At 43.1% G+C, this 15,246-nt stretch overlaps 1 protein-coding gene and 1 non-coding gene across 3 annotated transcripts in view; one reads left to right on the forward strand and one right to left on the reverse strand.

Annotated features, from left to right (window-relative positions):
- The first annotated feature begins 1,590 nt into the window (after positions 1-1,590).
- Positions 1,591-1,673, forward strand: trnal-cag (transfer RNA leucine (anticodon CAG)). Its single transcript has one exon. It is a non-coding gene; the product is annotated as a tRNA-Leu (tRNA).
- Positions 1,674-7,377: 5,704 nt separating this feature from the next.
- Positions 7,378-15,246, reverse strand: part of gabrb4 (gamma-aminobutyric acid type A receptor subunit beta4) — a 57,945-nt gene continuing 50,076 nt past the window's right edge. For both annotated transcript variants that reach the window (XM_048998098.1, XM_048998099.1), the window contains one exon: positions 7,378-15,009. In XM_048998098.1, the coding sequence (XP_048854055.1) occupies positions 14,656-15,009 (354 nt within the window). In that variant the 3' untranslated portion in view covers positions 7,378-14,655. The remainder of the gene's footprint in view (positions 15,010-15,246) is intronic.

Here is a 15,246-nt window from a genome sequence, read left to right on the forward strand (position 1 = left end):
TTCCTGTGTTGCCCCCTGCCTTAGTTTTTCCTCATTTACCTGCTTCTTTTTTTTTGACCCTTTCTTGTTCTTCTTGTTTCTTGTGTACTTTTTGAGTTTAATGAAGCTACAACATGGACCGTCCATCCTTCACCAGGCCCCTCTGCATCAGGTGGATTATACATTTTATGTGTAAATATCATAACATATAGGGATAGTTGTTTTGTAGGCATTTTCTCCCTATGTCATTAATACATAAGCATTTTCGGTGGAATACCAATGTTGGTAATACTTTACTTGAGGGGGCACAAGTAACTTAGTAACTCAATTACTACTCAGGTACTAAGCATGAACAAATATACAGGGTTTCCGCAGGTTTCAACAACTGAATAAAGACCTTAATACCATTATGAATGCAATTTAAGACCTATTTCACATCCATACTAGCAAGTATGAAGGATATGAAGGAAAATCAGAATCTCACAATTACTTGTAAAGCCTATTCATGTTACCCATGAATATTCAACTATTTATTTATTTTTTTGAGGAGAAGAGATGCCACGGTTGCCCACATACCCCATCACAAGCTGGGTGTGCCCCAGTAAGTTCTGAGCAGACCACACAGTTAGCAGTTAGTCGTTATTGGTTCCATATTGGTTTCTTTTTTTAGTTTAGTTACAACGTGATCAATACATTTTTTCCCCCTAAAAACACGTTTAAAAGTGAGACTTAATGCAACCTTATAAAAGTACAGTAGTCCCCCCCATATCTGCCAATAATATGTTCCAAGACCTATTGCATAATAATGAATTATCACCTAACCTCATACATACTGTGATTTTAGTGTACATGCGTAAATTTAATTGATAATATTACGCACAGTAAGGAATCGCCAACATTAAATACAGTAATAATAAAGTACATTGTACATTATTATACAGTACTGTACTTTCTCGAGATTCTGATGTTTTAGCTTTAGTCTCAAAAAACAATTTAGCAATTAAAAAATATCATGTATCAATGGTTGATGGAGCTTATGCCCCTCAGATGACGAACAAATGATGAAAAAACATAGGCTACTGTCACACATTTTACAATGAAAAATGCTGCATCTTATAGCATCTAATGCTGCACCGTACATAACCTGTAATGAGAAAAATATCTTAGCTTATTATAGGTACTCATCGGCTTACAGTCTGTACACACTACGCGTGTGGTTTGACACTTATGAACCGTTTCTGGAATCAGATGGTAACAAACCGTGGATTACTGAGGCCGCGGTTACTGAAACCACGGTTACTGTAACTGCCGCAGATGACTGAAACCACGGTTACTGTAACCGCCGCAGATGACTAAAACCATGGTTACTGAAACCACCGTGGATAACTGAAACCACGGTTACGGAAACAACAGCCGATTACTAATATAATAAATAACGAACGAATGTGAGATCAGTACATAACTGACACTTAGTTTATGGTTAGTTAATAGGCCTACATTAAGTAAGAGTGGACTATTACATTATTAGTGTTACCCTAATCTCACTGTAAATATTTCTTAATATGTCTCATAAATATTTGAATAATCTCTGAAAGCAATGATTCAAAACGAGTCAGGATGGCCAAGCGGTCTAAGGCGCTGCGTTCAGATCGCAGTCTCCACTGGAGGCGTGGGTTCAAATCCCACTTCTGACAGTATATTCAACAAAAGCACCACTGAGGTACCCTGAGCAAGGTACTGCTCCCCGGGCGCTGAATTAGCTGCCCCCTGCTATGTCACATATGGACGCATTGTGTGCTGCGATGTGTCAACAATGACCACTGATTTGTCGAAATATGTGAAGGTAAGGGGGTGGCCTGGTGGTGCAGTGGTTAGGATTCCGCCAGGGTTGCATGTGTATGGAGTTTGCATGTTCTCCCCATGTCGTCGTGGGGTTTTCTCCGGGTACTCCGGTTTCCCCCCACAGTCCAAAGACATGCTGAGGCTAATTGGAGTTACTAATTGGTTACTACTTGGAGTGCATGTGTGAGTGAATGGTGTGTGAGTGTGCCCTGCGATGGGCTGGCCCCCCGTCCTGGGTCGTGCCCTGCCTCGTGCCCATTGCTTCTTGGATAGGCTCCGGACCCCCCACGCCCCAGTAGGATGAGCGGTTTGGAAATTGGATGGATGTGAAGGTAATTCTAAACTTCTGGGTTTAGAGTTTTCTAGGAAATAGCCAGTAAAGATCTATACACAAAATTCGGATGCAAAAAAACTAATGTGTACATGTCAAACAGTGCCTGATACTCAACCTAATACAATACAGCCTAACCATTTGTAGTATTTAGGCGAAGTATGCGCTGAAAGAACCATATTGTCTTTGACCCCATTTTTTCACATCATGGGGGTGATGTTTGCGTCTCTGCAATGTCTGCCCTCTTTGGGTCTTTCCCACTTAAACTCGGCCAGAGGGTTCAGGACAGGCCTGTTTCAGCTCTTTACTTTGCAGCCTGGGTTTGGCCAATACAGACACTGGCCACGTCGATGAGTCACCAGTGAATTGTTCGGTGTGATTAGCTTTCGGTGACAAGGAAAATTAATGGAATGGGAAAGGTAGGATGGGCGGCGACTTGCTGTAGGGAGGGGCTGGATTAGCATTTAGCGATGGTGGTGGGTGGTGGTGGTGGGGGTTGTTAGTCTCTGAAGTGTCTCTTAAGGGCGTGATACGTGTAAACCCCTCTGCTGTTAGTTCAGCATGCGGTAAATATTCGTTCTGTTATTGCATTTTTAGCAAGTTAGCTTGGCCACACTTGGACATAGCAAGGCTGCTGAAACGGTCTACAAAGAGGAAGACTTCCTCTGGTTATCGGGTGGCGTGACCGAGAGAGGAGGAAAACATGAGGTAGGTGCTATATAGAGCCTGGTTAATCATTGACGGCCAGGCTGCCAGGGCTGCACCACTCCCCATGAGAAAAATATCTGAGCTTATTATAGGTACTCATCAGCTTACAGTCTTACACACTAGGCATGCGGTTTGACAGTTATGAACCATTTCTGGAATCAGACGGTGTCCATCGCCCTACTGGGGAGAAGCAGCCTGACGCCTCAATGCAATTCACCACAAGCAGCCACAAACATACAGGTTGACCTCTGGGCAATAAGGGCGTTTCCCCTACCCCTGACAAACTGGGGAATGTTACGGGGCCACACGGTGCTAGGTAATGACATCAGTGACGACACACTCGAAGCAAAAACCATTGCGAGGCATCACTGGTCTCCAGTCAGTTGTGGGTTCCAGATCCCTTTTGTGTGCCAGTATCCAAAATCAAAGACAATCTGAGAGGGGTTAAAAAAAAAAAAAAGATGTCAAGGACATGCCCGTGCATCCTGCAAAGCCGGCGTCATTGTTTGTCACTTTGTCCCAGAATTGTGGTTGCCATGGAAATATTCTGACTTCCATTTTTATCCCTAGTATTGGCACAAAAAGAAACTTTTAATAACTGAATTTCTCCCAAAACACACAGCTACACGTGCACAGACACACGCACAAAAACACAATGTTTCCTGATGCTTCTTAGTAAACACTGACAGGTGACTCCCACGGCTGCTGGGATGGCAGCATGTCAGCCTGGTCACGTGACGCCTGTGATGTTTCCAGCACATAAATCATCCTTTGCTGGCCTCGACTCACCGCGTTCTTGTGCAGAAGGCGTGACACATCTGAGGTGAGAAATGGGACGATAATGGGGACAAACCGTCTGTTTCCTGGGCCAAAAGAATTCCAGCTGAAATCTCACACGACAGCGAGAATTCAAATTGTTTCATAATAATTGAGCATTCTTTTTTTCAGCCTGGTATCCATTGTCCGTCCCTCTCGGTGCTGTGTAGGCTCCAAGATAAGTTTCTTTCTCTTACAACTGCTCACCAACAAGAGATAAATGTGGTAAAGCCCATTTAAACAGGTTCCTGCGACCCTATTGTACTGGACAAACAGGGTCACCTCATTCCGGAATGACACTTCAGAATTATTTAAAACCATATCACCTGAAATGTTCCATTCCGGAACCCTGTGTTTTTCCCTAAATTGCATGCCAAATTCCAGTGGCTCATTTGCATTTACTTGACGTGATTTACGATCCTTAGCTCTGAATCGTGGCAGGATTCGAATGAGTAACATATTGGTAGAGCTGCTACAAGCGTGCTGAAGGTATCTTAAGGACTGTCTCCCAGAGGCAGACATTTCAGGTGCAGAAAGTAAAAATCCAGACCAGGATTTTTTCTCAACCGGCCAGTTGACTATTCTGTGACTGTGACTCTTTATGCTCAACTGGTTGGTTGAGACAAAATCCTGGTCTGGATTTTTGCTTTCTGGACCTGAAATGTCAGCCTCTGCGGTCTCCTCACCTATGTCAGCAGAAACAGTGATGGCCAGCACTGGCCAGAAACCCGGAGTTGTCTGAGGCAACAGTAGCATTCTCAGAATGCTAATCTGGGGAAGGAATTTCAGCGTGTTGGATTGGCACCATTATTCGAATTGCGTCAGAGGTGTCGGGGGAGGGGCTCCCCCTGGTGGACAGTCCTAACGTAAAAGTTGTTGACCGTGGAAATAGTAAAAGTTTGAAACTGGTTGGCGAAGGTAAATGTTGTTCACCAGGTGCGTGGCACCGAATCATATTTTGTCTCTTATGGGACTCTAAACAATTCTGTTACATGACTAATGATTGGTTAAATTTGGTCTGTCTCTGTTGGGTGGGTGCACCCCTACTCCTGTGACGCATGCACTCATCATAGCTTTGAGGCGCAGTTAGCCTCATGCTGTCATCCTCGTCTGTGTTGAGCCAAAGCTCCTTGGCAGACATCGGTTCAACCGTGGCAGTAGCTCGGCCCCAGAGGAAGACTCTTGATGAAGAACTGGTCTGGCGTTACGCTGGGCCTACTCTGGTGAGCAGATGTTTTGACCAGAAGGAAGGTGCTTGGAAAAAAAATGAAGGCCAGTTCCTAACTAGACGTTGGAGCCACCCTAGTGGGGCAGGTGGATCTCCAAAGAAGCGGTGGAAGGACAAACTTCTTGTGTCTTCTTGCGGCACTCTGGGAATGAGCTTACTGAAGCATAACAGCAGAGTACTGGTTGTGTGAGTCTCCGCTGGAATCTGCTAATCTCACCGCACAAGAGATCTTAATGCTCTGCCACAGATTTGACTCCGAATTCCACCCCGTTTGTACGCAATCAGCTCAGTCGTCGTTTAGATATATTGTTTTTCTCAGACCTAACAAATCGATTTCGGCCTGGTACGCCGAGATGCATTCCGTTTCGCTCAACCTGTGGATCAAGTTGTCCTTAATGTGCTGTTGTGGTTTTAAGCACAAGTAGGTTAACCAGAACTGCATGACCGATAAGGTTTCTTGCACCTCCCATCCCCAGAGTGAGGCTATGTGGTTCTTCCTCCTGCAATGCAGGCCTGGGCCAACAGAGTGAGCTGTGGGCCTACAGATCGGCAGCTGGGGGCTGGGTGGAGGCCTTGGTGGCCAAGGCTTTCGGAGGCAGGAGACAGAAGCGACGCGTGGCATGCCTCCCTCCTTCCTCGCCAATATGGCTCCTCGTTCTTCTTTACTCCGCGTTTTGCTTTTGGTTTACATCGGCGTCCGTCGGGCAGAGGGGTGGCCATCCGCGAAGGAGTTCGCCAGGATCGAGGTTTCCTTCCCAGCACGGTGGTAATTCAGCAAGCATCACAATCAATTAACAAACGACAAGTCTTCTTTGTGTGGAATCAAAGGGCCTGCATACCAGAAGGATCTTTTTTTCTGTGCTGGACAAAAAAAAATAAAATAACAACGTATGTTCCAAAAAAGCATCTCTATAAGAACAGAGCTGTAAAAAATGAATAAACCAGCTTTTCTGTACAGGTGGTTGAGATGAAACAGACCCTGAATATTTCCTAACACAGTATTTATTCTGATCTCCTCCATGTTTTCCTGTGCCCTGCTCAGAAAAATAATTAAATAGACAATCCAGCATGAGTAGAATGTTTATTTTAATGTTATGTTAGTCTGTAATTTTAATTTTAGGAAAACAGAATTACATAATGAAGAATTTTCCTTAATGTTTGATCAGTGCTACAAGTTTTATCCGAATTATCATGCACACTCTCCCCCATAATATTGCATTATGAGCAAAGATTTATTTGGAAAATTCCATAAAAAGCGATTACCAGACTACACATAGTGATACTGACGACCCAGCCAGTATGAACCTTTTACAGCATCCTGTGTCTTACTATTATTTTGACTTCATCAGAGCGAGGTAATAAAAGATGAGTATTGAATCTCTATTGTCTAAAAAAACACCCTTAACCTTCTTGAAATGGCTTCCCAGTGGCTTATATCATGTTAGTACTAAACACATAATCTTGATTGGATATGTATTGCGATTTGATAGTGTGATATTTGGACGTCCTACGAAAACAGGCACAATGGCATCACTGTTTTGGATTTTAATATAACCTCTCATTAATGTCACTGCCATAATGTTTTTGGGGTTCGTCTATGGGGAACACCGTAAACTTGTGATACTTTCTGAACACGTGTATGGATCGGTATCCTCTCTGTGGTCGTCAGGGCTGTACTGAGGCCTGTCATGGTCAACCCTGAGCTGTGGGTGGGGGGGTTGTTTCTGATTGTAATAGCCCCTATTACATGCTGCAGGTAGGGCCTCAACAATGACTTTAGCCCATGGGCGCCCACCTACATAAATTCAGCCCCAGTTGCCTGTTTTCTGATGCGTAAGTCTCAGTTCGACAGCTATCAGCTCCAGGCCCGTGCTAATACAGGATTTGAATCTTTGACATGTTTACATGGATCACAGGATGCCGTGACTGGGAAGCGGGAGGGTGTGTTTTGAGGCTGTACTTTCCCGGTGATGGTATCCACATGCTTCAAGCCCCTAAGAGTTCTTTCTTCGCTGGGGACTGGAAGGAAAGGCAGCGTGAGCACTGATAGCGGCCTGGTTTATACCTCGTCGTTCTATTTAAACTACCCCCTTCTGCATGTAGCATAAAAAAACACAGAAAAGGGCAGTCAGGAAGCTCTCTAAGATCTAAACTGAACTAACAGTGATGGGATGTGATCATGTCTGATCTCCCAGCGTCGTTAATAAAGTGTCATTCCGCTGTATGTATTTTTTTAATCCTTTCGCATGGATTTCAGGTTCACTGCAGTCTATTTCTGAGATTCTATCAAAGGGACTCCCACCGGGTCACCCAAATATACGCCCTAACCCTTTTTTTTATACAGAGAAAACCTTGAACTGCTTCCAAACCGGATCAGACTGGCAAGAGAAAGGGCTCAAGGATGTGGAAAAACATCGCACATTTCAGAAAGGATTTTCTTGGCTTCTTTATTCAGAATAAAAGATATGAAAAGGGGGTATTTCCTTATTGATAAGTCAGCCTTATAGTCAAATTAAAACGCATAACAAAGACAATGTTTTTCTTTAACTTTTTTTTTTTTTAAACGAATGATCGAGGCACGCCAGACCAGTTGCTATATCATTCCAATTACCCAGCAGTTCCTGAGACAAAAAAAGTATCAAACGGAAAAATGGAGCAGGAGGTGAAGACAGAGAATGGCTCGGAATTACAGTGGCATAAGAATTCTTCCATTTTATTGTTTTCTGCAAAAACTCTTATTTACCATTTGGGGACTAAATGTTCCTAGCACTCAAACCCAGATATGAAATATAAATATTAGTCCTCAAAAGGCAAATAAAGACAGTGTTGTCGTCCTTGACTATGTAAGACTTTATTTGTAAAAACGTAGGTGGTTTCATTATAACCCTTTTTCATACCACATAACACATCTTGTATTAGTAAAAAACACAGTTTGCTCAAACACATAGAAAAGCCGACAGACACCGTTACATTAATTGGTACCGACGAAAAAGTAAGGAAATACAATACTATACAAATGCTGAATTCATCTCATACCGAAAAGAAAACACCTCGATAAATAACTAAACCATGGACTGAGGTAACAAATGCAAATGAAATCAATACAGTACCAAACAAATGTCTACTCCAAGACAAGATGCAAATAGAAATGTCGTCTACCAAGTAGAAAATTATATTACAGTCACTATACGTACAAAAGGGAAACGGAAAATAAAAGTTAAATAAACTTATGAGTTGGTAGGACCAAAGGAAATTGGTTTTGCCAAATTATTTTGTTACTTAATATGTTGCTAGTATATATATGTATACATACATATACATGTGTTCATATGTAGTTTTTTTCCTTTAAGTGCTGGTGTCACAAATAGCAGAAACGCGCTGACAGCTCTTTCAAGTGGAAGGCTTCTGCTGTAAAGCCTTCTAAGGGAATGGGGTCGTTATCGCCTCGCCTAATTCCTGTGATGAAATTGGACTGTATTGTGCGTGTGTTATAATTAAATTAAACTATTTACCCTCTATTGCAACACGGCTCATCTGGCGGAAACAAAAACAAACTTTGTCAAGAAAAAAAAAACAAAAAACTCAGGGTTCAGGTGGCAGCGATTTCTCAAATGAGGCTGATGACATCGAGCAAAAAACGGAAGCAAACCCGTACTCCATTGCAGCTAGTCCCCGATGCGCTTATTAATAAGATTCCATAATATAACGCGTGTCTCTAATATGGTTTCAACACAAAACGCATTTACTGTTAATCTCCAGCGTCTAGAAACGTCAACAGCGATTTACTTCAGTCATCGCATAGAGATTGCGCGTCTTCTCATTTAGGAAATGTGCGAAGTGACCGGATCTGACCGATTTACAAAAATAAACTGTTTGAAACGAAAAACATGCAACGAAACCAAAACAAACTAACAAAAAAAAAATCTAAAATAATAAAATTAAAAAGAAATGTTTTTTTTCTTCCTCTTTTCCTTTTTAGAAACTCTGTTTGCAGAATTGCGTCAGTGCTGCAAAAGCCTCATGCTTTTAGCAGTGAAGCTGGCTGCTATTACGTACTGCCCTGTATTGATCATGCAATAAGAAATATTAAGTGAAAGATATGCTATTTACAGCTCGGTTCACTAGTAATTACACATATACACAATAGGCAAGAAAAGTTCACATTGATGTCAGTACCACGGCTGGGTACTGCGCCTGCTCTCCAAACATGGTTCGCGCCGGTCGAGTGAGCTGTGGCCTGGGGGACGGGACGGGAAAGCGGGCACACGTCGGGCTGAGTCTCACTCGCAGCTTCCCCGGCCCGGTTTACCAGCGACCGGCCGGTTTTCTGTGAAAACTCGCCTGTGCGCCCTACTCTGCACAGCGCCGCTGCGGACACCATCCGCAGACCAGCGGCTCCGAAGACCCACAGTCGTGCGTCTACGCGTTTTGTCTTCGTGATAAAAAAAATACCTGCGTGTTGTAAGAGCACAAAACTAATGTATTTTTCACAGTATAAGCTCATTTTGGTCATTACATTGTCACTGTGCCGATAGTTTTGTGGGGGAGGCTAGGTTTCCAGTCCTAAAAAAAGGACCCTTCATGATCACGTAGGCTGAAGAAAACCGAACAAGAAACAAACTTAGAAAAAAAAAAAAAAAAAAAACGTTCAATTCATTGACCCACAAATACGGTTACATCACTGAAAGGAAACAGTAGGCCATACTCATTTTAAATGTTTTAACATCATCAAAAAGCACGCTATAAACTCCACAAAACCCAACATAAATATATTTCCCACAAGTTTAAAAATAGTATAATGACAAAAAAGTAGGGTAGTGGTAATGTTACACAAACACAAGTGTATTTCATGAAATTACCTCAAATACGCCGCTGTTAAGTATGGAACATGGAACCATAATGTTGTGAATGTGTGGTGAGGGGTAAATAAGTGCAACATGGTTCATTTAGGGTATTTTTAGGGTTATTGGAGGCCAAGATGAATAATATTAAATTAAATTTGTCAGTAATACCGTCTTGTCTCTTGACCAGTTTTTTCATGCCAGTATTTTTGCATCGTCCAGTTAAGAAAGCTAGTCTCACAAAATCCCATGCACTGTTCATCAGACAGTAAACCGTAAATGGTTCTCTGCAAAGCAGTATGAAAAGGCGATGTTAAAGCAGAACGAGCTTGTGACCAGTAGTCATTTACACATCCACATATGCTGCGCACGTTCAGCACGTAATGTGGTATCGTGGTGCTTTTTAAGTGTTGACTGCAAGGCCCGATTTGAAATTCTGTCAGCCATTTTCCACAACTGCTCCAGCCCTCCAGTTCCTCACTGGTATCTGACCATGGTACCGATCAACACCAAAGATCACGCTATAATGCTGCTGTCCGCTTTCCTCATTCCACCCATCCGCTCGAGGGAGGGGCAGGGGATTTTAGAGGCAGAAAGGCAATGGTATCCATAATTGGTTGTTTCGTCGCTATGGCTGCGTTAGCATGACTGTATTAGGAGCCTTATCACATAATGGCACATGGTCCTTAGCTGTAGAGGTGGACAGGGGGCCCTGCGAGTTGACTACTGTTAGATGACTCTGTGACTCTGCTATCGAACAATATATCTGGGAGACAAATGTCATTAAACAGCAACTAGATAGATTCTGCCCTCTGGTTTTCATCCATCTCAGTCCAACCAAGTCAATTTATCTTCTAAAATACAGCATATATATATGCCGTGTTAATTAGTTTGTAGATAACTTTTCACTTATCTTGCTAGACGTGTCTTAATTATGGGTTATTTACCACTTTAACTTTGGTAGTGACTTACAGTGCTTGAGTCTACAAATGTTGAACACTAACACATCTAAAACATCTCAGAATGGTGAAGAGCGTTGATTGGGCTACAGCAACATTGTCTTTCTTAAAAGGCAAACGGTGGCTCGTGACCTCATGTCACTGAATTCGGGTGGACGTCGGTTTCATTGTGCGTTAAAGTTTTTCTTGCTTTTATAACCACCAAGCTATGAATGCTGGCTGTTTACAGGGGCACAATGAAAAATGATTGTGATTTTCGCTTGGCCGAATGCAGCGTAGACCAAGCTAACCTTTTTAAACAGAGATCTCTGGCTCCGAGTGCTAATTTCATCACCAACAGAATATGTTTATCTGTATTTTGTGAACTCAATCTGCTCTTCCCATTTCTTTTAAAGTCTTACTGTAACAGAGGGTTACGCACACCTCATTCTTCACTGCGCAGTTCAGACACTGAAAGATGATTTAATCATGGCGGAATGAACAAACAGCAAAGCCTCTCATCCTTAAAATGGCTGCACCATGATTAATATGTCTGAAATCTTCTCATCCTCTGCGTAAGGCGTGTTTCGAACTGGGCAACTTCAGCATCAGTGCATACTGGGATTTAACTTCAGAATGAATTTCCACAGTGTTTCCTAGAACATTTTAGTCTGAAACGGGGGCATGTTTCACAGAGTGAGTTTGTGATTTACCGCACACCCTTTTCCTTGGCGAAAGTTTCCGCGAGCTCTGTGATTTAACGCCTTAAATTGGACTATCAGCGGCACAATCCGGGATGCCCCGTCCCCTGGCCGACTCTCCCGTCCTTCCCGGCTCTGAATGGTCTGCCAGAAATGCATCGCAATGAAACGGTATTGCAGGATTCCCTGTAGTGCATGCCGTGCTTGACTTGGGCAAAGAAAGGATGCATAGATACCGCGTTTGTACGGTGAGGGTTTCCAGGTTAAGGAATAAGCTGCTGTTTGATGGATCGGAAGGCAAAACTGAATGCTAACTTACTGCATTGAAACAAAACATGACACATTTACGTAGAGGCTACGAAGGACTATATAACAGAAAAGTTCATGTCTTTCTCTAATTATGCTCTAAAAATGATCTCCCACTTGAGCATGGCTCACTATTCCCCATAGTACTTATCGATTGTGTGGGATGGAATCAGTACAGCTCAGTGTTTGATCTATAACCCATGATTAACAAGCCTACTCTGTAGAATGATTCTTAAACTACCTGTTGCCTGTCAAAGACAGGGTTGTATGACAATATTAGTTAATAGCTCTGGAATTCTGATCCAATGACCTGCTGACCTGCAGCGTCCCACATGGGACGTAACGAAAAACAAACGAAAAGATAAAGTCTCCGCTGAGTAGCCTAGGACTTATGTTTTGCATGTAATATCTTTCGGTATTAAGGCAACGTTTAAGCAATGTCCTGTTTTCGGTGTAGTTAATTTCGAGCTTAGGTGCTGTAGACGCTGAAAAAAGTATTTTTCAAAAAAAAAAAAAAATCTTTTTTTTTTTATACATCTTATATTTACAAGGCTGTGGTAGATTACCACAAAATGCGCATGACTCAGGCTGGCGCCCGCTAAACTTTCACACGTTTCTTCAACGCAAAACCATTTACAGTGATTTGATAGAAGCAGCTGGGGGAAGAGGTCTGAGGAGCGGTGGCTGGTAAAGATTAGCTATGAGCGAGTATCACGATTCTCCCTGATTTTGACTCACGTGACCCTCATTCAGGCCATGTGGTTTTCCGCAGTGCTCCGAAAGCGAAAGGCGACCCTCCTCTTCTTCCCCTTCATTTAATTTTCCCAGGGGTGGGGGAGATACAGAGCTGGCCTATCACATTCCCTTCCAATTCCCCCCTCCCCAGTTCCCTTAGTTTGGTGCCCCCGGCATGTCTCACCAGTGCCCCTGGAGGGGTGGGGAGTGGCACAGAAGTTTAGTGGATTTGGCCTATCATCAGCCTTTCGTTGAGGACCATGGCAGGCCCAACCTGTGGTGTCCCAGTGTCCTTCCAAAGACTGCTTATCCCTCGGTTCCACCAGACGACCCCCCCAAAACTCACTTGCACTTTCCAAGCCTCCATTTTTGCCTCTGCACCAACATCCCACCGTCTAGCGCCTACATGATTTTCGCAACAGTTCCAATTCAGTGACATGATTACGAGGGAACGTCTTAAATGCAGCCTCTTTGGCGTTCACGTATCGGGCGTTTACAAGCACGCTGAGGCACCATGAAATTAACTGTGGATCTTTGCACCATATGAGCCAGACCGGCACGGAAACTGCTCTGAGTTCAGGCCATCGTTCCCCGTAATGGAATCTCACCGAAGTCTGAGGCCTGGGCCAAGAAAAGATGATAGATGGAAAGGATTTTTTACAAGCCATTACGGTTGTTAATGTCAGCTAATGGCTTCTGTTGCATGTCTTGTTCATCCTACTGGAGGGCTTATCTGTCTCCTGGTTATTACCACATTGTTTTGCCTCTCCAATTTGTCCCGAAAAGATCCGACATCAGTAGCAGAGGTGGACAACAGTGCACGAGGTGATAAGAGTTGGGAGGGTAGCTGGGGATCGGGGTTCTACAACTGACCTCCGTGACCTACAGACCACCTTACGAAACCTTGACAGACCAGCTCCGGAAACCTCTATCACACTTCAGACAGGCACCTTTCTACAAAACTCCACCATCAAGGCATTGACACTACAGTAATGCCATAAGTAACTGCCATTCACACTATGCATTGATATGTCCATTTATATTTAAAACAGAAAACAACAATGATGATATCCCCTTTTTAATATACAATACTTTTTATACATCTTTATACGGCTGATGGGAAAAAAATAGCTTTGAATCCAAGCGATAACTGATCGAGAAGTTCCTTGCAAGTACTGACAGAACACAAAGCTGGATATGAGGTGGGTGATTATTTACAAAACACATGGAGCACTGAGAACCAATCTGAAATAAGGGATACATTTACAAACCAACCATGTCATATGTGATACTGAATGAAGGAATCTACAGTATATGTTAATTTGTCAAATAATCAAGATGAATAAAGCCTACTGGTGCCCCATTATCTAATTATTCACTAACTACAGAGCTTGTGGAGGTGAAGACTCCCAAAACACACTGTTTTCAAGACCAAGTAACAATGATTATAATCATAATAAAAAATACTCCAATAACTTGCTCGAAAAAACATTATGGTAAGAAAGAAATCGACGCTTCTGCCCCAACCGTGGGCTGAAAAACGTGGCGATTAAAACCTCGAAAATGACCACGAGATGTCGACCGCGGGGCAGGGCTGATGTCCGAGAAAGGAACGATGTCGCTCGGAAACCGAGGAACAGCGAGCTCTCCGAAAGCGGTTACTGTACAGAGTAGGAAACTGGGAATCCCGCAGATTTCTCCATGGGAACAGGAAAAGCAGGCAGTTGGGGGGATTTTCTCTTGAGCAACACGCCTCCTTTTGCGTCGCAAACTGCCATGGGAACGCAGATTATGGTGTGTATCGATAAAAAGCCAACGAGTCTCTCCGAACTGTCCTCTTTTTTTGTATTTTTTTTTGTTTTGTTTTTTTGTTGTTTTTTTAACGATGTTTCTTTTTCTTTTAGCAAAAATATCATGCAGTCTTGAGTCCAAATCCGCTTAGGGATTTGAGGTGTTTTCGTTTGTTTGCTTGTTTCAGAAGGAACGGAAATTCAAAGGCCTGAAATGTTTCTCTCGCTTTTTTTTTTAACATTCAAGTCATTCTGTTAATACTTTTTACATCAGAAAAGTCTTTTAGATTTACACGCATGTGTATATATAAATATAATATGTATAAATATGCATATACATATATAGGAATTAGTATATGTATATACATATTTTCCAATCGTATCAAAGCCAATTTAATGTGCTCTCAAAATATGGCCCATGTTTCCTAAACTGATGCACATCAATTCACATAGTATAACCAGTAGATTAGGTTAAAGAATCCAAAAGTAATGGGAAAAATGACCCGGGACCATTTGTCAATGGTGCTGACGTCAGAAAGGTTTGGGATTTTCAACTTCAGCTTCGACGACCGCCTCCGGAGCCTACAGTTAGCCCGGTTCCGCATGGCGCTGCGGTCGAGCGAGTGGTGGCCGAACCCGTCCCGGGAGGTTACCGGCTTCCGGAACTGCACGCCGGAGCTGTCGAAGGACATGACGGAGTTCCTCGAGTCGCTGACGCTGCTCCCCAGGTCGGAGTGCATCACCTCATTGTTCATCTCCAGCGTCGTCAGGAGGATGTTCCCGTACGCATCCACCTAGAGTGGCGAAACGGAGAAGAGCATCTCAGCGGTGCAGCCGCGGGTCTCCCATCGCAGCAGAATCACTCAGCACCCTTTAGCTTAGTCTGTTTTATGGCTTCAGTTCGATGCGAATGCGATGATGACATGAACAGAAATGGCACATGGCTAGATGCTACGCTAAAAATACCAGTGTGAGAGTTTAGTTATCACTCACAAGACCAAAAGGTCTTCTTACGTATGTTCAACTCCTAA

Source organism: Brienomyrus brachyistius, unplaced genomic scaffold, assembly GCF_023856365.1.
Source record: "Brienomyrus brachyistius isolate T26 unplaced genomic scaffold, BBRACH_0.4 scaffold35, whole genome shotgun sequence".
Taxonomy (NCBI): Eukaryota; Metazoa; Chordata; class Actinopteri; order Osteoglossiformes; family Mormyridae; genus Brienomyrus; species Brienomyrus brachyistius.